This window comes from Neodiprion fabricii, chromosome 3 (assembly GCF_021155785.1).
Source record: "Neodiprion fabricii isolate iyNeoFabr1 chromosome 3, iyNeoFabr1.1, whole genome shotgun sequence".
Classification (NCBI taxonomy): Eukaryota; Metazoa; Arthropoda; class Insecta; order Hymenoptera; family Diprionidae; genus Neodiprion; species Neodiprion fabricii.
The window spans coordinates 4,860,433-4,886,564 of record NC_060241.1 but is presented as its reverse complement, the minus strand read 5'-3'; the positions used below and the strand labels follow the sequence as shown (position 1 = coordinate 4,886,564).

The following is a 26,132-nucleotide window of genomic DNA, read 5'->3' as shown; positions in this document are numbered from 1 at the left end:
CGGTCGAAACGTTTGAATATCTTTATTTTCGAGCCCGTTATCTAATTTTTAGTGCGGCAAGAAATTTCGACCGGTGCGCCCAAACTTTTGAAAATATTGTAACCATCGGTAAGGTTTTTATTTTCCTTCTTTTTCTCAAATTCTAGATAGCTGTATTCGGTATTTTACTGGATATCGATTTTTCAGTATAAAGTCGAATGTCGCTATTCTTCAAAAATTTTCTTACTTCGCAATTTTTCCAATGAAATGTCGAAATAATTCCGTACGCAGAAATTCTGCACAGGGAACCAAATTTTTCGTAAAATTTTCAATCTGACGATTGATTATCAAATTTTGCTATTGATTTAAAATATTAACTAAGTCAGTGCAAATTTCTCAAGTAACAAATATTTCATACCGCCGAAAATTATACAAAAGTCTCATTCTGTACCTTAGTCGTGATCTAACGCGTCTCAATTCCAGAACCTGAATTCACTTCCAATTCCGTTAATGAAAAATTCTCGAAAAGTTTGTGAATAAAAAAATGACCTGCCAAAAAAAATAAATAAATCTCGCTCAGCTAATTACTAAAATGTTGAAAAAACAAACGAAATTGGCGAGACCGACGTGCGGTACCTTTATACTTGTAAGTTTCCAATAACGCCGAGTGCAAAAATTAACGAAAGTTTTGAAGAAATTTTACGAATCGATGTGAACGAATATGAAAAACAGAAACAAGCAACACGTCCATACATGTATATCCGTTTCGCAGGGTGACCGCAAAAAGTAAATTCAATTAATAAAGCCCCTGCAGATGTCAAGTGGTGGGCATTAGTTCAACCAAATCTATGCATCCGTACGTGAGGGGGGTCTGAAAAATCCCGATCACAGTTGTATCGTTCGAAACACCAAGGAGGGTGTCGTAAAGCACCCCTGGCAGTAAGTCTGTATGGCAGGGTATTTGGCGTAGCCGGTTACCCGGCCTTCCGCAGAGGGGTGAATTAATAGTGGACAAAGGACACGAGGAATATCGTAGCGCCTACGGCAGGCCTCCACGAGCGCCTCCCCAAGCCCTTGGAAACCCCACCCCGTACCCTCTGGAATAGAAGCGATTCGACAGAAGTGTGTCCTCGAAGGGCGGCGTCAGTCCCCCACCCCTGTTAAAATAAGAAGGGGGAAAATAGCAGCGGACTAGACGCCTCCGAACCTTGGGGTTTATATCTTCCCTGCATAGAATCGAGTCCTCAGTATCGACGAAAGTTTGGAAAAGACGAGTAGTTAGTGACCAAGTGACTCGCGTCAAATCCAGTTGGACAGAATCGGCTCTTCGGTATCACCGAGAGTTTGGAAGAGCGCGATAGTTGGCAAAGAATCGAATCGGTGAGGTTCATGTCGAGAGGCAACAAGATGGATGGAAACCCAAAAGTAGACCACATCTTCCGTCCGTGGGACGTGGAGTGTAAAACCGAGACGTCGCCGATCCAAGTGAACGTCAAGTGCGACCTGATAAATTGTAACCAAGTTCTCCCCTCGCCGTCAAGTTCCGTTTCCGTTTCCGGGAGAAGTTCCAGTGCCACCGTCGAGAGCAATGGTTCCCAAGGTCGAGAGAACGACAATCTTACGAAGCTGTCGAGCCTCGTCGATCGGGCGATCCCAAGCACATCGACAACCGATGGTTCCGTTGACGCCAGCAGTGAAATCATGTATTTCCCAAACAGTTTCTCTATCCACGATCACCGGTCACCACCGTGCTCGGCTTTCGATCCAGCACATCCGGCCAATTACCCTTCGGGATCCTTCCCGTTTCCCAGTGGCAATGGACCCTGCCTTGACCACCAGAAACTCATCGCTTGGCAGGAACATGTCGCGGCATACAAGCGGTTGGAGTATCAAAGACGATTAGCTATCGAAGAGGCAGCGAGGGCGCTACAACATCACGAGACTCTTGTTAAACAGAGCAAGAAACTAAGGCCGAAGAAGTTTCCTTGCCCCCACTGCAACGTCGCGTTCAGTAACAACGGTCAACTCAAAGGACACATCAGGATACACACAGGTGAGTTTCGAAACGCTTTTTTTCGATAGGTACCATAACGATCGGTCAACTTTTTTCCAAGACTCTTACTTTCGACAGTTACGTACTTACTTCTCACTTACAACATACACTTGTCGGCTGTATTCTAAACATGCTGAACGAGCCTTATCCTTTTGTGAAGTGTTCGGTAGACCAGAAGAGTCAAAGTCACGAAAGACCCTTGAATCCCGATTTAAATCCTAAAGAAATAAACTTTCGGTTCACCCATCGAGAACCTTAGTTGGTCAGACCTGGAGTAATCATGGAATCGAAAACAAAATGCAGAATCTATTGGTAGTGTTCGTTGATAAATTGAACGATTGGATCGCTGAGGTTTTTGTATCTCCGATCTTGACCGTTCAGCACAAGTTTTAGTTTGCGAGTCAAACTTGATCGATATGAACTTGAGAAACACATTCCGGTCCGTTTTCCTCATCGAGACCAAGTTCGAGCATCGATTTCATCGAACACTGGTTCGATCTCTGACAAGTTTCGCTTGCCTATTATTTATCGTTTATTTTCTTTTTGTTTTTTTATCGACAGGAGAGCGTCCGTTCAAGTGCGACGAGGAAAATTGCGGCAAGACTTTCACAAGAAACGAAGAGCTGACGCGTCATAAACGCATTCACAGCGGTTTGCGACCGTACGCTTGTGAGTCTTGCCGCAAGAGGTTTGGTCGAAAAGATCACCTCAAAAAACACACCAGGACGCACGAGACGAGGGGACCAGCCGTATACATTCCGGTACCGGGTGCATTGGCGTTTCCGCCCGAACATCCGGTCTATCCCTTCTACTACGGGATGTAGTGAGACCGGTCGCCTAGTTTTCAAAGGTAATCCATTATTCGAGCTCTGATAACCTGATCTCAACGTAAAAGCCATCCAGCCGGAGCCGAAGGATTCGAGTATTGCAAAATTTTCAAGAGTCTCCTCGACGGGATGAAGGGAGAGTCCTCGAAACATCAACGAGACTGGATTTCGCGACGACTGATTTTTTTATATAAATTAGAATTTAAATAGGAGAAACAATATTTTTTATACACATGTACACCAGTGATAAATTCCACAATGTAATTAGATGCGAGTTATAATATTTAATTATTATACATTTGCATACTAAGGTTGACATAACTTTAGAATGACCGACCGCCAAGGTTTCGATCAGCAAAATTGACATCAGCGAATAACCGTCCAAATGGAACAAGCGGTTCATTTTCATCCAAATTCGTTATATCCAAAAATATGTGATATGTAAATAGGCAATATTCGTACGCGTTAATGTGCAATTTGTAAATAAAAATTTCGCACATAAATCAATCGAATACTATATATCTTGCATTACTGCGTATGTGATAATAAAAAATAGGTAATGCTAGTGTGCGTGATTGTAAAAAATTGTAAATAACAATTGTATATACACTAAAATGAAGAAATATTTTACGTAGACGCGGTTTTTACCGAATGATGGGAGAGAAGAGACAAACAAATCAGATTCTATTAATGTCAATAAAAACAAGACTATTTTATTCGAATAAAGTGTTCTTTCAATTCGACTGAATCCACCATTTATCCGTTTTTTATTCTTCACTAAATTTCCTCAACCTCCATGTTCTTCATTCCGATTCATCTAACATTCGTAAGTTAATTCAGGGTAAATTGAAAGCAAATTTAAATTTTAACGGACAAATACACATCATCGAGTATCCATGATTTTTTTTCAACTTCGGTTATCATGTTAAAGATTTCAATAAATATGAATGACAGATCGTTTTTTTTTTTTTGCATTCTAAACCTGTATTCGGAAACTATTGAAGGTTATTCACAGAGTTTCTTTGTAGCAATTCAGCAATTCACAAGTAAAGAGAACAATTATTTTTTATTACCAACGATTGAAACTTTCGCCATGTTGTTAGTTGTAAAAATTGTCCACAATGATTCGTACCGTGATAGGTAATTCGAGGAAAAAATGAATTCAAAAATCGTTTAAATTTCCGAATACCTAATCAAACCTTGGTATAAACTTTCGATGATTCGACCCTGTCTCCAGAAAAAAAAATTTGGCATTTTCCATTGGCAACGAGACGCTGGCCAGCTCAAAAAAAAAAAAAGATACAAAATAATCTCTCAAAGTATTAAATAATGCGTATGAAAATTGAATCAACCGAATGTGTTTACATTCTTGAAGATGCGTCAAAATTTAGTATCGCAATATTGTGCGATTCGTGAATAAAACGTTAGCAACTCGTAAACGAAGTTGTCAAATTGCGGAACAAGCGCAGCTCGCGCGTTAATTCGAGTTGTACGATATTTTAAAGAAGCACAGAGAAACGGAAGTATCCACCATTTTCCTCTCGATTGAGTTAAACATGGCGCCGAGGGCGATTCCCCCGCGTGATCAGGGAAGCCTTCTCCGTTCAATTACGTCCCCTGGATACGAAGGGTGCGCGCCCCAATTGAGTCGGGAGGCAAAAGCGGTTGTTCACAGCCACCGCAAAACTTAATACCTGCATTCATTTGTACGTGTGTGGATCACGGATACTTTCCCGCGTTTTTTTCCGCCTCTTACTATTCCTTTTTTTTTTTCTATCCATCCCTCTTCTCCTCTTCCATTCCGCGTACAGAAGCCCGGAACAAGGGGATGAGCCATGAGAGGATATGAATGTTACGGTCGATTCTGGGGTTGCTTTTTATTTCTTTTTTTCTCTCTCTTTCTCTCTCTCTCTCTCCCTCTCTCTCCAAAACTTGCCGAGGCAATATGGGGCGTAATCTTCTCATGCGACACTTGAAATAATTCACGTGTCAGACGCACACGCGTGTAATCGGAATATTTTTATTCAAACTCGAAATTCTTTATCATCAATTTTAAGGAATTTATCTCTCGATAAGAAAGAAAAATTCTTTCGGGTAATTTCTTCTTTTTTTTAACCTTTCGAAAGTGTGAAAAGTGTATGCGAAACGTGGCGAAACTCATGAGCAAAGGTTCGAAACAGTTGTCAAAAATTGTTTTTGACATAATCAAATTGAATTATTCATTCCTATGGAGTACAAAAATTGATATTTCATGAAACTCGGAAATTTCCTGCAAAGCGCGAAGACGAAAAAACTAAAAATATCTTTCCATTGTTAAATTATTATTCTTAAAAATAACTTTGCATAAAATCGTTATTGCGAATAACTCTCGTCGAAAGAATTAAAGTATATCAGCATCAAATGCTCGACAAAATTAGAAACTTGTAAAGAGAATGAATCGAAAAAAAAACCGTCTACAAGTCAGATATCGATTAAATTTGAAATTCGGGTCCGGAAATACTGGCCCAAATACTTTTGCGAGATTGAAAAACCTGCGGGATAGTATAAAATATGGGTGAGCTACCGGTATAATGGTTAACGATGAAAGATCTGTGCAGATTCTCACACTTGCGTCAGTATAATCGAATAAAGTCCCGCTGTTAAGCGTCCCGCTGAGAGAGAGAGAAAGAGAGAAAGAAGGATGGAGTGAGAGTTGCTGCAGGGCTGCGTGCTGACACCCCCCCACTGGGGGATGAAAGATACACCCCTAGAGTGGGCATAAGTTCTGTTAAAAGTCCTCAGTAAACATTTTCAACGACTTCGGTATAAACACGAACAATTGTTCTCTCCATAGCCAGTATACCTCCAAAAGTGTCAAAATATTGACAGAACACTGTGTTTTTCAGTTAGAGTTGAGCTAAAAAAAAAGAAAAAAATGACATAGACGGAGAAAAACGCGAGGAATCAATCTGGAAAATGAAATTGGCACATCGACAACCTTGAAAGAATTAGGCAATTTAATCATCATGAAGTTTTTCGGTTTGGATCGAGTTGAAAAAGGTAAAAAAAACGTATCGCATGTCCAATGACGTAATGAAGCATGCACCAAGAATGCAAATTTGATGGTACAAGCGTGTATAACTTTTTTTTTTTCTTGTGGTATTCGCTACAAAAGCATTTTGAACGTGATTATTTTTTATAAGGTTCGTGATGAAAGGTCACAACCGACGGTATATAAGACCTTAAAATTGCTGATTGGTCCATTTTCAATTTCAACATTTTTTAACGTATTCTCAAAGGGAGAAAAATACGCCTTTCTTTACGCTTACGCGTGGTAAAAGGTCGTATAATAGCGCATACATACTTTCATCATTAGGCATGCGATACGAACGACATTGAGACCTCCGACTTTTCAGCCTATGCACGACTTTGTATCCGCGCCAATGGCGTCAGAAGTTACCCAGCAGTTGGGATTCCTTTTCCCCCGATTTCACCCCTGCCTATAATACGATTTACCCGATGGCTCGGGTCGACCATTTTACAACACCGAGTCACAGCAATTCACTTTGAAAATACTAAACGATCGTTCCAACTCGGGGATTAGAAGAAGTTTGCTTAACACCAGGATTACCTGCAGGTATGTCTTTATACTCTTTAAGTACACATCAGGGTTTGGATGTTTAGTGGAATAGCAAAAGGGTCTGAAATTTGATGGACCCAAAATAACGGGAAAAGAAACCGGTTTGGTTATCATACCTATTATATTTTTCTCTCAAACGTTTGGATATCAGGTTAAACCGTTGGACAGATTATGTGTTTACAGAAGTAAGACGTTGGACGAAACATTCGAACATTGAATGAAAAATAAAAACGTTGATATTGAGGAATGACTGAAGTGAGTTGCATTTCGCCCCCTTCACCAGCAACCGGAAAGTGTTTACCGTTTGTGCAAGAGCATTGCATTGATACATTATATATAACAGAGGGTAAGAATCGTCAATAGAAAAGTATTTTGGAAAGAGTCTAAGGTTATAAGGGAAGAAGAACACCCGCCGAGTACCGTTGACCGACTGATATATAGACGCATGGATACATCGAGTTTCCAGTGCTGCCGAACTGCTGGATAATAGATATTTCGCGTTACAATGCCAAGTTGCATCGTTGGAGCTCAAGTCACCAGCAAGAGCAGTCTCGTCAGCCACTATTAGGGCCTAAACGGTATTAAATGGAAGAATCGTCAAGACGTCAACGGACGACAATGAAGAAGGCGAAAGTAATTCTTATTCGAACCCGCCGCCCGCAGTGTGGCGACACAAAGCCAAAAACCAGCAAGTCTCTGATCGATGCATCCATGGCCATTTAACCATGGTGATCCAGTTATTTCGCGAGATGTCAGGTGATCTTCGATGCGGGAGAGAAAATCGGGCCAAAGAACAAAGTGCGCAAAGAGTGGAGTAGCATTAAGCACGTGATTCAAAAATAATTCTCCATTTTTTTCAGATTCTTATCTCAACTCTAACTCGTGCCCCAAAGAGGGTGGACTATATCTCCATTCAACATTTTCAGGGGCACGTCGAATCTACCGAACGGATTTTTATGAAATTGTTGTTGGGGGGTTTTTTGGATCGCTTATTACGAATCCGAAATCGAAATGTGAAAGTTCAAAATGGCGGATCCGATATGGTGGACCAAAACCCAAAGCTGGGCAGAAAACCGTTAATCCATTAATCGGTAACTAACGAAGGTAACAAAATTGCTCTGATTTAACCTTTGAGTTGACCAAAACAATAATTAACGGTTTTCTTAACTTTCGTTAAATTGAAGTTCGTACGCTCGGCGAGTCGAATGGCTAATGAATTAATGCGAAGTGCGAGTGCGACTGTGATGCATACATAGCTGTTATACTAGGCATGCCGTGGGCTTAATATTTTTTTTAAATATTCAACGATTATCGAAGTTGACTTTTTAAGTAGCGAATTAATGAATAACGAAGTTAATTTTTGGATTAACTATGACCAGCTTTGCGGTAAAACCCCAAAACTCACTTGATATTGTCATATTGGATCCACTATTTCGAATTAAAAAATTTTGAGTTCAGATTCGTAATCAGCGACCCACACAACCTCCCTAGACCAAATTTTATCCAAATTTGTTCGGTAGATTTGATGTCACTCTGAAAAGGTTGAACGGAATCCACCCTCTTTGGGTCACCGGTTAAAGTTGACATAAAAATTTGAAAAAATTACTGAAATTCAAAAATAATCTTTTCAAGGAGCACCTCAATTGTACATTCACTGTGCATACTTAACTAGCAAGTCGGTACAACATACTTTACATCACTATCGGCATGCCATGTGTGTGAGAAACTTGTCTACATATCGTTTCCTAACTACAGAGGCCTGGATAGGTTCTGCTGACACCATCAGTACAGGCGGAAGCAGGTCTACCGGTTTTGTATACCGGTCTACCGATGAAGTTGCCGGCAGGCCCGTAATCGCAAACCAGTCGAATATGATATCCGCCACTCATGTCACGGGCTCGTCCACATCCGATGAACGACGTGTTTCCCCAGACCATCTGCGTGTAGTGTCCCGTGGCTTCATCAAACCTGAGACGAAGGTGACGTGAGATTTTGAGATCTCGGTTTGACAGATGATCGGTTTTCTCTCGGAACGGACGCCGTGCAGAGATGGGGATCAGGCAAGAGAAGATCGGTCGGTAACTTACCGATAAACGTCAATGTCGTTCTTGCTGAACTGTCCAACTTCGTCGTACCAGCCCGCCACGAGGTTTTCGATTGGCGGATTCACGTTGTCACTGCTCCAGTAGTCCACAACGTTTTGACCGACGCGAAATCTTTCTACGAACAAGAATATCGTTCCGTCGCTGACTTTGAAACCGTATCCAAACTTTTCTGACAGTTATAATTCTTTTGCCGGGAAATCTCGTCGACTTATACAACAGTCTTCAGCTTACCGGTATCCCTGCAATCGTCGTGAGGAATCATAGCGCATTGATCAGCCCAGCGTTGAGCAATCGTTGCCAATTCGTCGTCCCATTTCTACATAAGAAAATGTGTATCGTGGTAAATTTATTGAAAGATTCTAAGCCCGATTGCAAGTGTCGTTGGTGAAAAATTATCTAGTTTCATCCGCTGCATTTTCAACGGAACATTTACCAACTCCTTCATGTCACTGGCGGGTGGCTGAGGTCCTGGACGTCCTCGAGTTTCCTGACCACTGGCAACTCTCTGTCTAAGCTGATTATGGTGGGCAACGATTTCCGCTTTTTCGTCACTTGACAACGGTGCCGGATCGTAATTTCTGCACAGACTGGATGGACCGCTGTTCTACAGTGAATGTGAGAAAACAAATGGAAAAAATAAAAATAAAAATTGGGTGAACGGACAAGAAAAGGACTGAGATCACGACGTCGATACAGGCACAAGATTCACGACGAGAGATTTCGATTATCTAACATTGAATTCCCATCATTTGCTACAATTTCTCGAAAAGTTTAAACCGCTTGACCGAATGTCGAGGAGAAGAAGTGTAGCTTTGAAACGTACTAATGTGTCACTACTATGGGGTTTTTCATCCCCCTTCAATTCTTTCTTACAGGATAGAGACAGAGCGTGTGCCGTTGGGTTCCGCACGTAGAAATCGTACAATAGTTGGATGCAGCCCAGGAGGACTGATGGCAAAGCCAGGACGACAGGGTCAAGATGAAAAGGACGGCCGATGTTGAACAGGCAAACATTTCGCTACACTATTCGTAAAATAAGCGTCAGTAAAAGTTGATCAGCGACTGCCGTTAAAAGTGTACAATTCGCTTGCTACGAAGCTGTTTATAAAGATATACCTACGTGCAAATCGCACTTGTTTTCGCATATGTTTTCGATATTGTTCGACATAATCGTCAGCTCGTAAAGCTGGTATCAGTACTGCGACTGTAAAAGTTCACCAGAAAGAAAAAACACTCGTGTTCGTATTTTACAGCAACTGCAATGTTCGACGATATTATATGCGGTACGTATAATAAATTTCGATAACATCACGCGCACGGAAATCAAATCTTTCGAGTCACGTTCGACATTTTCTGTAAACATTAATGATAAAACAAGTAACTCTAAACAAGAACGAACATATATTGTCGCCTTCCGACTATCGTCCATTTACATATACTTTATTTATTTGAATACTGAATTCCAATTACTTTGAGCGATTAGAGTTTCAAAAAAATGAGGCGGAAATACGAATACGGAGAGAAGTAGAGTCGCTTTTAGAGCGCTGGAAGTAAACTGCGAGTCTTCTGAATATCTCAGAATAGGTAAAAGAGCAGAGACAATAAGTCAGCGAGACAAATGTGACAAATGAATTGGTATATATTTATTCTATGTGGTTTCTAGAAGCTAGCAGAATTCTAATTGTGTTTGAAAGATGTACACAAAGAAACGGATAGTAGATAATTAAACCTTCGCTATCGGATCATTAAGACACAAAAACCTGGAATAAATAACAGATTCGCTTTCGGTTGGTTCCTATATTTTCTATTATAATTTATTGAATTTAAGGAATCGAGTGACCTAATACTGACGGGTTCCGATATGAATACCGTGGAACCGGATAACCGTAAAAAAAATATACTCATACTTCCAGCAATAATATTGGTAATAGTAATTACATGTTTATAAGTCGTATATACTCGATTGAATTATGTGGTGCGAGTCGTAAATTGACACCTTACATTAGGAAAAGCAATTTTACACGCGGTGCTCTGACGATGGTTTCGCAGTGAGGTATCGTTTGCGAGAAAAAAGGTCTACATAATCGAAGGCGTGTACCATGTGACGTACAATTAGGGTAAATTCCAACCGAACTCTTGTTCTGCTTCGAGGCGAGAATATAGCTGACTATAGGTCAGCTTGGTATTTGTCATGCAAATATTATTGCAAGTTGTACATTTCACTGACGGCGTTACCTCAAGTCCGACTGAAACAAGCCATAAATCAATCGACCATAAACCCGACAAGTCCGTTATTCCATATAATGAAAATTGTATAATGTGATTTAACTTTGAAATGTCTGGGCCCTCATCCCAAGACGGCCTCATCCGAAACTTCCTGGAGGTAGTATTTCGCACCGAATTGTAAATCATAGCTGATGTCAACATATAGTACCGGTATTTAAACAACATTCAAGGAACTTTCGATTTCGTCCATTGTTATGCATTCGCGATTAAGAAAGAATACCAACGAAGTATATTGAGGCCAAGCGACTTACAGATACGGGTAATCACTGTCATTGTCGTTAATATTCCACGGGTACGTTGACAGGTGAAATATCGTTTGTTGAATCGATTCCCCGATATACAGGGTGAGTCACTTAAAACGTCCAGAATGGGAGGAGCTCAGTTGACGGATCAGGCCGTAGCCCTCAGCCAATCTGGCATATGTTTAGTGTAGCGTCGAAAAGTCAATAGTGTTATTATTGAAGTAAGGTTCGGAATCTACGTGCACGTCACCACTATGGACAAGAAACGATAATGACGTATGAGAACAAAGAAAAGACGACAGTACGAAATGTCAGCATTTAGGTTTGGACGTTTGATATTGTCACGGTGAAACGTTTCGCGACACTATTCGGAAAAGGAGCGTTAGCAAAACTTGATCAACGACTACCGCTAAGAATGTGATGCTGGCCTTCTACGAAGCCTTTTTGTAAAGACATGTCTACATGCAAATTGCACCTGTTTTCGTATACATTTTTGGTACCGCTGAACGTCATCGTCAGTTTGGACAGCTGGTATCAGTCCCGCTATGTTTATGTAACGTAAATGTTCAATTTCTGTAATATAAGATGATTACATTTAATTAGGCGAAATAAGATAATTCGAAAAAAACATAAAGCAAACGCGACTAAGCTAGTCAAGAAAAAATAGTGGAATCAAAATTTTCGCTTCCTATATCGCGGGTGGAATTGATTATCCAAAACCTGAAGCTTTTAACGCGCATATATTTGTTCACCTTGTAAAACACGTCGGTTGATGTTTTTAGTATAGACAGATGATGGAAAACAGGTGTCCAAACTACTGTATCCAACAACATTATTATTTTAATACGACTCAACGTCATGTATGTCGATAAATTTTATGAAACTTATCAGTATTGTCATTCTCATTGTCCGCGTTACCATTCATGCTGGGTGAAGTATACCTATTTATTTTTAACACGAGCCAAGACTCTGAAAACACTTGTTCAAATCATGGAACTGTTGGGTGAAGTAAATGCGCAGTTTTTATTTTATACCGCTATCGTTTACAGGTTCAGGAAAAACACATCACACTGTGTTATAATTGAATATTGTTATTCGGGTTATCATAATTGAGACGGTATCAAATAAAGAGCTCCCGAATAAACAAGGATATTGGTATGTAGGATAATATATTTTCATATGGATTACAAACATCTTTCTGCCTACATTCACGGAAAAAACGACCGTGGAAAATAAATACGCGATATTATATACACATAATAGATATTACATATTGAATAGAAAAATAATTTAAACAATCCCAATATTTTACACGAAGCATATAATTTCCTAAGCGAGGTACCGAGCTTTACCAACAGTGTAAACCTTTTGAGTGATGACATTTCCAGCAGGCCCGTAATTGCAGACAAATCTAGTGTGGTGAAATCCGCTGTCCATGTAACTCGATCTTCCACAACCAACGAACATCGTTTCCCCCCAAACGAGCTGACTGTAGTGTCCCCATGATGCGTTGAATCTGACATTTTTTCAAAGGCAAAACTATAAGTTGATCCTATATTTATCCCCAGATAAACGAGCCCAGAACCGTCTTCAACGTACAATTTTAAAGTCAGCGTGGTTGGATCAGGTTTGTTTGTTCATAAGTAAAACGAAGAATGGTTAAAAAAAACTTTGGATTCTCAGAGACCCCGTGTACGCATTGCATGTTGTTTTACTTTTTTTTTTTTGCTTCAACAATTTTTCCCACATCATCCAACGTCGTATTTGTTTTTTTTTTTTTTTTTCTTTGCTAAAACTAAGATTGGAGTCTATTTCGAAATTGTTAAATTTTCTCTCGTCAGAATTTCGTTCCAAGAGGGAACTTTGCGTAACGTAATGTCGAGTGCGGTAATAAGCTTCAAACGTTGACCGGGGTCTGATTTATCCCCGTGTGAAATTTTCCACAGCTGTAAGTGAGTAGGATTAATGTAAACTACGAAAGACTCACCTAAACGCAGCAACATCGCGACTGTCGAATAATTGGACCTCGTCGTACCAAGCCTCGATGAATGGTACGAGAGACGGACTTCTGCTAGACGTTGTCCAGTGCTTCATGACGTTTTGACCGACGCGAAATCTTTCTAAATCGAGAAGAAAAGAAAAAAAAAAAAAAAAAACCGACACCCCGCCGCAAAAGATTTTAATGAAGAGGTTGATTAATTTTACGTTTATCTCAATCTTACCGACATTCCTGCACGTGTCGTGAGGATTTATCGTGCACTGATCAGCCCAACGTTGAGCAATCTGTGCCAATTCCTCGTCCCATCTCTACGGAAATACGAGAGTAATAATAAATTGATACGATCAATCGTTTCTCGATACTACAAGCGCCAGCGTAATGAACGGAAGAGAATTTACCAGCCAATTCATGTCGCTGGCTGGAGGCTGGGGTCCAGGATTACCACGAGGTTCTTCCCCTCTGGCAACTTTCTGTCTTAGTTCGTTATGCTTGTTGAGGATTGACATCTTCTCGTAATACGTCAACGGAACTGGTTTCGAATTAGGGCAACGACTGGACGCTCCGTTTTGCTATGCGCAATGAAATAAAATATACATCCACTCTGATACTTCCCATTCAATTTTAATGATGAACCTTAGCTGGCAAACCGGGTTACGAGATGACGCCAGACAATTCGCAAATGACGCATCTTTTACTCTTAGGTTGAAGAAAAAGTGCATCGTGAATTTTTTACTAAAATACATCGCCTAGATTCTTAAAAGAAAATTCCCTTTCTTCACCGACCACGGCTATCAAACGATTCTTATACTTGAAGTAGTACATCTCGAGTCTCTGGTAATTTTTGAAAATTCGAACAACCAGCAGATTACTCGTGATATTCATTTTAGTGGTTGGGATCTTTTTTTATTCTTATGGTGATGTGTGCCAGCCAAGGGATGAATTTTATCCAATAAATCAAGATACGCGGTTCACCAAATTGAGGGTAAGAATTGCTGCACCAGCAATAAAATTTCAAGCAACTTTCCCCGTTGATGAACAGAGACTGAAATAAAATGAACGAGCTCGGATTAAGTGAGTGTTTTTTCTTACGGGATAAAGGCACATCGTCTGCTGTCCCGGTGCGCATGAAGAAATTTTGCAATAATTGCCTGCAGCCCCGACTAACCGATAAAAGCACCATGAAGACATAATAAGAAGAATCAGGGTGAATCGTGATCTTGAAAAGACGTCCATTTCGCGTTGAGGTGTACAAAAAACTAGACAAACATAGATTTCGAGATCTTAAAAGAAATTTTCTACCACTCTCAATGGTACAATTAATATGAACGATATTGAGACTGAATCGATCACCGATGAGCGGCTCGTTTTATAAAGTACTAAGCGCGCAAACAAATGTACAAGATACCCTAACTAATTGTCATTTTGGGTCAGGGTGAAACAATTAACATCTGTTCAAGCTGATCTTGCCCTTCGTGTCTCACATCAAACCTTATTATAGTTTGCGATATCGAAGGTCCGATAAACAACTATCGTTATCATTGTTGTTGGTGTTGTTATTCCAAGTAGGTATTGGACAAATAATTCCGAAGGTCCCATGAACGAGTATAATCATTGTCATTGTCGTTTGTTTGAAATACTGTATAAATAATACCGATTTCATCATCTCCGATCATCCGGAAATAAAACTAATTGAAATACAAATCTAGAATCCCGGAATTTCTACGAAAGAAATCCGCATTCCTCGTCGCTTTCTTGCTAGTTCTAACAGTATGTCAAGGTTACCGGGTGACCTTTTTACAGAGTGAATCACTTTCACCTTTATGCACTGTATATTCAGCCCAAAAAGGCGATGCTTCGTTAAATATCGCTTCACGTCTTCCCACGCCGAGGATCATCTCTATCCCTCGTAACGAATGGCGGTCAATAACGTTCGCGGTAAATTGAAATTCCTTGAAAGGTTAAAAAAAGAAGCGATAATAATACGTGGATCTTTTTAGTGAGGAAGAAAGAGAACCAAACAAAAAAAAAGAATCAATTTTCGAGCATTCTTTAACCGGTAATTGTACCATTGTGGATATTTATTTTATTTTTTTTCTTTCACTCTTCTTAATCGTCCTTCGAATTTGAGTTAAAGGGTAGAAAAAAATTTGTACAACACCGAAGTTAACGAGGTCGGCAATTAAGTACCGCATGTGTTTTGCGAAATCGAAGAAATCCACCTCCTTTTTTTAATCTACGACATCGATTGTCGTAACGAAACATTGGGTTGCAAAAAAAGTCACTGTTTTCTTATTTTTCAAATGATTTTGAAGTAACTAAGACTGCGAGATACGAGCATGTTTTGTCTTATTACAGTTTAGTGCATTTCAAACTGTTCCAAAATCGAGACATAACGATTTTTCCTCAGCACGAATCGTTACCACGGGCAAGGTTACCAGCTTCACCATGATAAAGTAAACAAAACATTTCCCGTCTGGACTAAGTAAATATACACGTTGCGCAAAGCACCCACTTGCCGTTCTCACGGCTAGACTCGCGTAACTGACCCCAGACTTCCAGAGTCAGGTGCCTCATGGCGATATGAATGGAGTTCGAAACCCATTCACCCAATTCATCCATTGAATAGGGTTTCTTTCGCGCACAGCCACCCGCCCACTACGAGCCCATTCTTAAAAGCGACAAGAAAAATAAGAAAAAGAAGAAGAAGAAGAAGAAGAAGAAGAAGAGGGCAAAGCCATTTCCCAACCAAGTGCTCAACGCTTCCAATGCGCTTTTCAGAAGTCAGATGGGTTTTGTGCGAAGCGACGTTCATAGCACAGACAGACCCCGCGGCTGTGCACTCAAAGTGTAAGGATTACGTGAGGCGTTTACGCTCATCCCATTTCGTCTCGATCCATTGTCAGCGGGCGTGAATATAATGACTGGTATGGTCAAAAATTCTTGGCTACAGTCAGGCGGGCGGGCAGAATTGGGGGATGATATATTTTTTTTAATTCTACCACCGTCAATGCCGTTACCTTCAACGCAAACCCCCCGATCACGTCCATTCTTACCTCTGATCATAGCGAATCAGACTCCGTAGCGAATACGGTACCTATCCATACCCGCAAGTTGCTAAGGAATAGAATCTTCAGGTGTGTGAAATTTTTTTAAAGCTTTAATATATGTATATACCGTAACTCTCAAGAGGATATAATTATGGATTAGTGAATGGTGAGCACCTGCTTAAGCATTTCTCCAGTTGATTATCAATAACGAAACACAAAGAGGATTAACCGAATGATCGTTGGATTCTTCAATGTTCAAGATTTCGAAATTTTGTCACGTTTTATTGATTGACTTGGTCAAAGACACGAAGTTGTACGTTCGTCAAAAAAGTTTCAGTATTTTCACTACAGGAAGTCACTCAAAGTTCTAAAGTCAGTCGTCAACTTTCCACCGTCGACAGAGTCAGTCCAAAATACAATTCACATTGATAATAATTTTATCGCAAATGTCTGTCTCAAATTGTACCCCAAAATGAATGAAGAATTAGCATTGCAAAACGGAAAACAATTGGCACCGATCACTTCTTCCCTTTCTTCTGCTTTCCACCTCTCTTTCCCTTGTCGCTCTTTTCCTCATTTGGAGTATTTGGAAGAGGAGGAGGAGAAGAAGAAGGAGAACGCGATGGTTTCGGAGGATGTCTCCAAGGCCTAGGAGTGCGAAACTCAAGATCGATGTTGTTCTTTCTCTCGGCATTTTCGCTCCGCTTGCGTATCCTAAGAACGAAAATATTGGGGTTATCCTCAATGTCGACAAATCTCGGAACCACCGTTGGTTTCCCGTTCTTATTCTCCTTCTTCGAGTCCTTCGAGTTTTCATTTTTAACCTCGCGAGACGGCTCACGAGACATTTCTTCCGGCTGAGGAAACACCTCGATGGTCCGACAAGAGGCGTCCAAGTTCCGACGATCTTCACCACCACCACCACCCTTACAACCATCGGCCATCCGAAACACCACGTTGTCTCCACACTGTTTCGCCGCTGTTCTTTTCCCTTGACCTTCGCAGCCTCCACCGGCGAGTCTTCCAGACATATTAGCGACGCGATCGTCAAGACAGTCGCATGATGGATCCCACAGGGGCTCGACTGGTTCTCTCTGGACCCTAACGACCATCCGGTTCTCGTTGATCACGGCCTCGATCTCCTTGTACGGTTTTCCTCCAGCGACGATTTCCGAGACGACTTTCTCTCTTCGAGGTTCGACGCCTGCGCAGCACGGCGAACATTTTCCTCGCATTGATTCGTACCTGGTTTCACCGAGTCGAGGACAGGGACACTTCGCCTCGTCCTCCTTAGATCCTCGCGCAAGGATCAACGGATTTTCGAACGGTTTCCGCGTTGCTGATTTTGCTAGACCTTGCGGTTCCTTCCTCTGGCACTCCGACAACCCTGTCGCTGGTCGAGACCATGGCGCCCCATCGTTTTTCGAAAGCGGGGTCCACGGTGGGGATGAAAACAACGAGGAGTCTTCACCGGCTGAGCAACATCCGATCGAAGACTGACCAGTTGATGGTCTCAAGCCGCGATCTGCGGCCGGAAATACCGGGAGAATTGGCACATTTTTAGCACATCCACAAACCCTTGCAGAGGCGATCATTTGCCCGGGTGATAGGATATTTGGTTTTGGTTACTTTTGCTTTTTATCTTGCCTATTTGTTAAATTTGATCAGAAATTTTGGATTGGTGTTTTTTTTTTTTTTTTTTTTTTTTGCAAGAAATTTAATGTTGCGGTTAATTTTTGGTTATTTTTTTCTATTTTGTATTTGTTGTAGAAAGACGTGTGCAAAAAAAAAAAATGGTAAAATTTGTCAAAATGAATGAATGACCGAACGAATGTGTTTACAAAAAGTTGATAGATATCGAGCTATCGATAAGATACACTCGAAGTCGTCTCACATTCGTAAAATAATTGCTGTTCGAATATCGATTTTACCAATGGAATTATTACATCATTATGGCGTCCGTCAACGATGATGATGACGATGGTGGAGGAAATCCTATAAGTTAATCACTTTCGCTGATCCTTGACTCGTTCTCAAAATTTTCAAGTACAGTTTACAACTACAGAATCGAAATGCAAGACTTTGCGGAGGGAAATGGTGAGCGATGAAAAATCTGATTGTTATAAATTTAAATAAGCTCAAAGTCAGTTTTAACCTAAATTCTGAATAAGACGAGTGTAGGAGAAAAAGAATGACGTCAAATCGTGACCTTATTTCACTTCCTTGGCATCTCGCTTCTTCCATCAGAAATATTGAGATGAGTCAAGATCCCTGTACTTCAACTTGAATTTCTCTAAAAAATTATATCCAATAAGATCTGATTGACTGAAAATTAAAATGCCACTTGAGAACGTTATTCTTAATCATTTTATAACGATAATTTCTGAAGTCATTCGTTATCTCATCTGCCGCGCCAATTGGATCCAAAAAATGGATTCTAGAAAATTCAATACCACGTTTCAGTAAACGAAAATGAGAAGAAAACCGTTCGTTAATAAAATCACCATAATCGTCATCATCATAATAATGATCATCGTCATTGTCGTTACAGGTTTCTGCAACTGTCCTCCAATGCAGGACGGTTCGCCGTGTAACGCGATCCGCGACAAGCATCGTCCCAACGCAGGGGAAGGTAAATTTTGGCACGAAATATCAACGGAGATGATAGACAACGCGTTGATAATCCGAGTAGAGAAGGACAAGAACCGTGTGCGACGAATGCGGGGAAATTGGGACCCGCCTTGCGACTGTGAAATGGTTGAGATTAGAAGGCCCAAGACGGGAGAAGAGAAGGCGAAGATAGTCAACGGCGGCGACAACAACCAGGTCCTCTTCAAGGTATTTTCGAAGGGTCGACTGACCAAGGACGAGAACGCAAAGCCGCAGACGATCGCGTACAAGGTCGGATCCTGCAGAGGCGGCGCCCAGAGCAACGATCAGTGCAGAACGATAACCGTCCACCCCCAAATGGGGGGTCCCGGATCCCAACAAGTTCACAGCGACCACCTTACGGATGGTAACCATGACGTGTTCCTGCTGCGGATAAAGAAGAAAGGAGACTCGTTCGACCCAAAGAACAGGAACATAGAACTCGAATTGAGAACTCCGAAGCCACCGACGCCCCTGCCGCCACCAAAAATACCACCAACACCACCTCCGGCCAAACTGCAGGAAAATATGGAAGCCGCTTCAAAACCGGAGAAAAGCAAGAAGACGGGGAAGGCAAAGGGAAAGGGAAAAGCGAATGGGAAAGGAAAGAAGTGAAGTTAATTGTGCGATTGGTTGTGTTTTTCCGGTGAAGGGTGTTTTAGATTTTTTAATCATTCGAACTTTTTAAATGGTTATCGAGATTTCCAACTGTTGCAATTTTCTATACAACTCACTATTTTCTTCTTCTTTTTTTGTTTCAATATTGTAACCCGTCGACGCCACTGACACGATTTTTGATCTGTTAATAAAATATATTAACCGTGTTACCGAGAAGAAAAATTTCCATGCGATTTTCAGCGACCATGAAAAGACAGGTATGTACGTTTTTCAACGAGTGACAATCTGAACCATCGACTGGATCACCGAAGGCAAAGTCAGTCCCCGGGGAAGATGAATAAAGAATGAAAGAAGGAAGATGGGAGAGGAAGAGGAATCTCATTCATCTTCATCACCACGCGCTTCGCCGACAAGGTCATATAGTTTCACGGTGAATTACGGTAAGCCTTAAGTGGTTTAATGGTACGGAACCGGGATGAATGAGATACGAAAATTTTTATGAATGAAAGCCGTTCGAAAACCAATTATCATCGCGCAGACTCTGTTCACCTTGTTACCTTGCTGGATATATTAGTCAAGCTTCAGGCGTCTCCGCTTCTGGAGCAGCGAACGATTCCGCCGTTCCAAAAAGGATCCAAACCCTCCGTCGTCTTCATAGATTTTCGACAAAGAATTTGGCACGAAGGGGGTTTGTGAATGAAAACGATACACCACGGTGGAATTCTGCTCGATGTATCTGATCCTGACCAACCACTCGTCGTTTTCATTTTGACAAAGCCCGAACCGTGAACGATCAGTTCAAGTCCCGAGTAGCTGTGAGCCCATCGATTTCTCAATGAAATTTTCAGAGATCGTCCTCGCGTATAATGCGGGCATTAATCCTCAGTTTCATAAATATCGACGTAACAAAGGTTCGGTTTCGCGGATAGTATATGAAACTCAAAGACTTTAACCATTCTTCAAGCACACATACCTTGTGAGGGTTCGAGATGACTGACTGTAAAATAATTGCGACAGGTCAATAACGTTTCGAAATTTAAAGAGGATAAAAACTTCAACTCCCCCCCCTCGTCAGCCAAAGTCCATATAGTCCTATTATTCACTGCCTGCAGATTTCAAAGTATACTATAGGAGTCTATAAAAATGTACGAACACCTTGTTGTGCGGTCCGAGTCAAGCCTATAAATTAGAGGCCATGAAAGCACCTTGATAAAAGAACGACTGCGAAGGAGTCTAGTCAATTTTGACCACAGAATCCGTGACGAGTTCGCGTAACCTCAGCGCAGGGTGACCTCGGAACTATTCTTTGACGTCAAGGAGTCCCACGCACCTTCTTCACGTCGTAAGAATCAAGGAATTGACCACAGGATCGGCGATCCTGCCGCACGCTGACCGCAATACCATATTAACTCAATGTCGAGTCGGGATGGGACTTGGATTTTTCAAATCTCCCCCACGGTTCTTTTTCATGACCGTAACTTCGAACATACTCGGAATGGATTTCCGTCCGCATTGGAATGAATCGAAGGTAAAAGAAACATCTTCTGCGAACGGAATCGTCGGGAGTTTAACGAACAATCAACGAGTAACGGTGACGATAACGATCATCTCGATCATGGATATGGTAAAACATGTCATACGGAAAGAGGATCTCAGAAGTTTCGTCGTCCGTTTGCAGAAACCTCAGCACCAGCTATCAATCGCTTGTCATTAATAACAAGCGTTTGCAAAGAGGGGTCAATAAATCAGCAACAAGCCAGGCCACAAGGTGGCAACAAACTGAAACGAGGGATGAAGGGATCGACCGAGGTGGTCCCCAACGGAAGGACAAAAGCCTGTGCGACCAGCGCATCACGGCGTAACAAAATACAACCAAACCGCATGTATACGTTCAAGGTATGATATAATATGTTTAAGGTAGCAGTCGCGTTCGATCGTCGGGTTTGCATGAACATACGGAAATACCGAATATTCGGCAGTGGTTCGATGTGCACTAGGACCCCATTGTTGATGTCGTTATTGTGGCTTCTGAATCCATGGCTAGGTATGAACCCCTGCTGATAGGGATACCAGGGTGTAAAACGGAAATCGACGGCCACGATCAAACTTCCGTAATTCTTTGCGCCTCGTTGTCTCCGGATCGCGGAAATTTTTATTTCGATCGGCGAGTTACACAGATAGTTAGATGGATAGATATTTAATTACATAGTTAGATAGACCGCCAGATAGTCGGATAGCCAAATAGTAATTGGATGGATAGATAAAAGTTTATTATCAGGATCTATACGGAAACCCAAAAAAATAACCCATACTTTTCTCGAGTGATGTAACGAATGTAAATTTTTAACCATTCGCGAATGCGAATACGAATGCGAATATTTGTTACATCGCTAGTTTACAGCTTTCGAAATATGAAATTTTATCAATGAAACTTGATAAGCTGGGCACCAATTTTTGAGAAAAAAGTTTCATGACATTACCAGGACGTAAGACCCAGTTTTCCTAGTCATTTTCCCAGTTCTAATAAGTTACTAGAACCTAAATCAGTAAGTTTATTAACTCTATATTCGGTTCAAATTGAATTCGAATTGAAAAAAAATAAATATAGTGTACGAAAGAGTCAGTTGAAGTTAGTCATTTTTTCCTCTCGACGCGACGGGAAAAAATTAATTTTTCACTTCAAAAAATTAACTGATTTCCCAGTTTTTTCAATGGCCAAAATAAAAATTCTCCCGAAGTTCCCGGTTTTCAATGACCCCTTTTAATGTCTCTGATATTTCCACGTTTTCAGGTTTTCCAAGTATGTGACCACCCTGATCTGAGATCACAGCAATGCGCGCGAAAGCTTTTCATCACCGTATTAAGAATTTTGATCTAAGCGAGCTTTGATGTTGATGCTAATCGTCGACATAATCATTTACCGAAGCTGTTACCCCTGCTTTTTCACCTTTTCATAAAACAGACAGAAAAGGACGAGTCAAGCCTTCGCGGTTGTCTGTTCATTCGTCACGTGCTACCACCGCTATTATCGACAGAGAAAGTTTCCTTACACGTGACAAAACTTCCTAACTTACCTACGGACGGTCTCAAATGATGTGAGTAAAAAGCTCATTGTCAATGGATTATTTTTCACTGTATCCACTGTTCCGCCATCATCATCGGCAACGGTATAAGATTATCTCTAATAATGTCGATTTTTCAAATCCATGAAAATAAACTAGAGTACGCAATGAAAATATCTCCAACATTTTTCTCCCACTTTCTTAAACCCGACAAAATCTGATCGCGATAATTTATTTAACTTGATCGTTAATATTTCGGAGAGCGTTTGGAAGATAATCATCTTTTAAAAATATCTGAATAAAGCTCTAATGACTGAACGCAGTCGCGGTTCGTAAGATGTAGCCTATAAAATATAATCAATCGTCATGTGATAAATTGTCAAGTTTTAACCGATGTTATGATCGAGTTCATCGGCCTGTGCGTCTGCAGTGCCTGTCTCTCCTGCATATGCTGCCTGATCACCGGAGGTCTGGTAAGAAAATTTCTTATCACTAAATCCAATCGTATGAAGCTGAGATTATCCATTCCTCAATTTCCAAGAGGTTATAAATTCATTTGTAAACGCATCAAAGCTCTGCTCAGCTGCTGAATAGATAATTTTATTTTATTTTCAGAAGCACATTTATCCAAGTTTTTTCATTCTCTTCCCGATGCCGTATGTTTTTTCTCCTTTTATCACAAGGTCGTCATATTAATTTACATTTTCCTGCTGCTCTGTACCAAAAAATTCCTTTTTTGATCACTGTACTTATTCTCATACTTTTCTGCAATTTTTAACATATATTTCTCAATTTTTTTTCTGTCGAATTTTTATATAACCGGTTCGATCGTATCTGTAAGAAATTTATTTTCCAGTTGCCCAAGAATTTGCAAAATTATTTTCTTTGTATGCGAGAAATTCGCAAAGAAAAATCTATACATTAGATTCTGAAAAATGTGTGCGAAATGTGCATAGAGGGAGAAAAAAAAATCGACAAGACTTCGAAAGCGTATTAATTAAATACGCATTCGTATGATATAGAAATTTTCTGAGCATTCGAGAAAAAGTGAATGCTGATAGGATAATCATGGCACAGGTAATAAATGTATGAAAAATTACTATACACGTATATCAAATACATATACTTCAAGGGCAGAGTAGAAAAAATATTTCACCCGAAGGGTTGCTTACTCGAAAATTCGCTAGCACGACGATTTCCAAAAGGAATCGATTTCTTTTGATTTAGACCGCGATCCTCGTGATTTCCGAATCAATGAGATTACCCGCGACTTCGTGCGATTTCTTCTGATTCCAACCGTTACGAGTGATTTCTAAACTGTCAAGAAACAAACATTGATTAATTATCGTAGATCAACAATAATTAATTTACGATCAGGGGTACCTGAATACTCAATCAATAACATGGATTATTAAAGAAATTAGAATAATTTTTTCACTCTCTCATAAACATTTTCGTGAACACTTAAACTTTTTTCACTTATAATAGAAGATGACGTCGAGAATGTATCTGTACACGTAGCCGTTGGATAAATGCTCGCTTGCATGGAAATGGGATTAGTGATACCCAGCGATTGCCGAAATCACGTGATTTTTATGCGATTCCCCGTGATTTCCTACAAACTGTGAGAAATCACGAGGAAATCAGGAATCGAACGCGATCCGAGCAATTTCCAGCAACTTTTAGCGGTTGTCCGTATGATTTCATACGAAATGGATCAATGATTTTTAAAGTGAGCCTTCGCCCCTCGATTTCACCGCGTGTTTATAAATAACCATAAATATAGGTGAGATAAAGATTACGAAATTTCCAGTGCATGGTACCAGCGGTAGTTCGTCTTCGCAATAAATGCGTCGAGAAGCATTTGCCGAACGATATGCAGTGGCTGGGAAATCTGCCGCCTCCTGACTGCGGCGACACAGAAAGTGAGAGTTGCGGTTCGGACTGTTGCTTCATAACCCGACCTTCTTGCCCTGCAGTAGAAAATGAAGGTCCGACGAATCGGGACGAGCACGTTTGGTCAGAGTCCAAAACACCGGCTCACCGTTCCGACGAATGCAAATGCCAAACAAACTCAGGCTAGTAATAGTCTTTTACTCTTTGGACTCTCCGTAAGTTCCTGCTCACTGACGATGGCGCATGGCGGATGGTTACAAAGAGGCCACTGCGCTGGGTTCTGATGAGCGCGTCGATGATGATAAACCTAACCTAACCTTGCCCAACCTAACAAAAGGTGGCCACTGATTGTTTCAAAATATATTTAACGACATTTTCAGGTTTTATAGAAGCAAAAACACCGTTTTTCCATAAAATTTTTCTCGTTCTGGATAACGAGTGACTTGATTCATTTCGATACCTTGTTATTGAAATTGTCGTTTTTCGATCCTCGTTTGAAAAAGAATCAATTATTCCCGTCAAAAATTTATTTCAGCTTCGAAGATTAGGAACTGATATTTTTATTTTTCCCATGAGCACGATTACAATTCTCTGACAATTTCGCGTTTTTCAGGTGAGTGGCCACCCTGTAACCTAACCTAACCTAACCTAATCTAACCTAACAAATTTCTTTCCAGGAACAATATTAGTAACTGACGTAACCTAACCTAACAAAATTGTTTCCAGTAACAATATTAGTAACTAACCTAACCTAACCTAACAAATTTGTTTCGAGTAACAATATTAACCTAACCTAACTTAAACAAATTTGTTTCCAGTAGAGTGCAATGAGAAGTTCCGATCAAAACGGGGAAGAAAATCCGGGAGCAAATCTCGCGATAATTCGTCACCGAGAAAATGGATGCTCTGTTTCAGAGGAGAAAAATCGGGGAAGGAAAACTCAAGTGAGACGTGCTGCGTTTCTGCGACGAAAGAGGACAAGAATCGGGCTTCGCGTTCGGAGCCGGAAAAACGTACGCGAAAAAAAACGCGGGAAATTTCAAAAAATCGAGAGGAGCTGCGCGACGAGGATTCAAAAACCCACTGCGTATATTTCAAGTCTTGCTCGTGCACAAGCGTCGTAGAGAAATCGTTGAAGCGAAGGAATAGGAGCTGCAAGAGAAGCGAAACGAAAGCGGAAGCTTCCTCAAAATATCCAGCAGCATCGTCGAAATCCAATCGTCGTTCGAAACGGAGATCAAAGACTTTGAAATCGTCGAAATGTTCCGCGGCTACTGAGAAACGAAATCGTAACGACGGTCCTGACAGCGATTGCCGGTGCAAGATAATCATCGAGAAGGAAATTTCACGTGAAAATGAATGCGCGTGCGGTAAGCGTGACGAGAAAAGAAAAAATCATCGGGACGATTGCAGAACCCAGCGTTATTGCAGTATGTATATATATATATACGAGGGATGTTAATATTTCGGATTCGAAACAAGAAAACAAAAATCGCATCAATTTATCTACGATCTTATTTCAAGTCAGATTTGAATTTGCTCAAAAATTTTTGCAAGTTCGCACTGTGATCCAGTGTTGCCAACCGCAAAGAAATATCCTTAGATCTATAAAAGAAATTGAGAGTCCGTTGAGGGAAAAAACGAAAGTTGTTTTCTTGTTAAGAAATATTGTCAAATGATCAATATTTCATTCTTTGTATGTTTCACTGATTTCTTAAAATTCGATAAATCAATTATCTAGCATTGGATA

General features: G+C 40.7%; 3 protein-coding genes across 4 annotated transcripts; 1 reads left to right on the top strand and 2 right to left on the bottom strand.

Moving 5' to 3' along the window:
* The first annotated feature begins 1,386 nt into the window (after positions 1–1,386).
* On the top strand, positions 1,387–2,856 carry LOC124177433 (Krueppel-like factor 2). The gene is made up of 2 exons (XM_046559772.1): positions 1,387–2,032; positions 2,594–2,856. The coding sequence occupies exons 1-2, from the start codon at positions 1,387–1,389 to the stop codon at positions 2,854–2,856; spliced, it is 909 nt and encodes a 302-aa protein (XP_046415728.1).
* A 4,985-nt stretch (positions 2,857–7,841) lies between these two features.
* LOC124177716 (venom allergen 5-like) lies at positions 7,842–9,662 on the bottom strand. 2 transcript variants are annotated; one of them, XR_006869653.1, is made up of 6 exons: positions 9,457–9,662; positions 9,017–9,187; positions 8,815–8,899; positions 8,566–8,698; positions 8,169–8,446; positions 7,842–8,071 (listed from the first exon to the last, which is right to left on the bottom strand). XR_006869653.1 is itself a non-coding variant. In XM_046560408.1 (5 exons), the coding sequence occupies exons 1-5, from the start codon at positions 9,595–9,597 to the stop codon at positions 8,224–8,226; spliced, it is 753 nt and encodes a 250-aa protein (XP_046416364.1). In that variant the 5' UTR covers positions 9,598–9,662; the 3' UTR covers positions 7,842–8,223. The 2 variants fall into 2 exon arrangements, 1 of the variants encoding a protein (XP_046416364.1); XM_046560408.1 differs by having other exon boundaries at positions 7,842–8,446.
* A 2,778-nt stretch (positions 9,663–12,440) lies between these two features.
* LOC124177432 (venom allergen 3-like) lies at positions 12,441–14,245 on the bottom strand. The gene is made up of 5 exons (XM_046559771.1): positions 14,200–14,245; positions 13,509–13,679; positions 13,334–13,418; positions 13,099–13,231; positions 12,441–12,627 (listed from the first exon to the last, which is right to left on the bottom strand). Exons 1-5 carry the CDS (start codon positions 14,212–14,214, stop codon positions 12,441–12,443), a joined length of 591 nt encoding a protein of 196 aa, XP_046415727.1. The 5' UTR covers positions 14,215–14,245.
* Between the last annotated feature and the right edge of the window lie 11,887 nt (positions 14,246–26,132).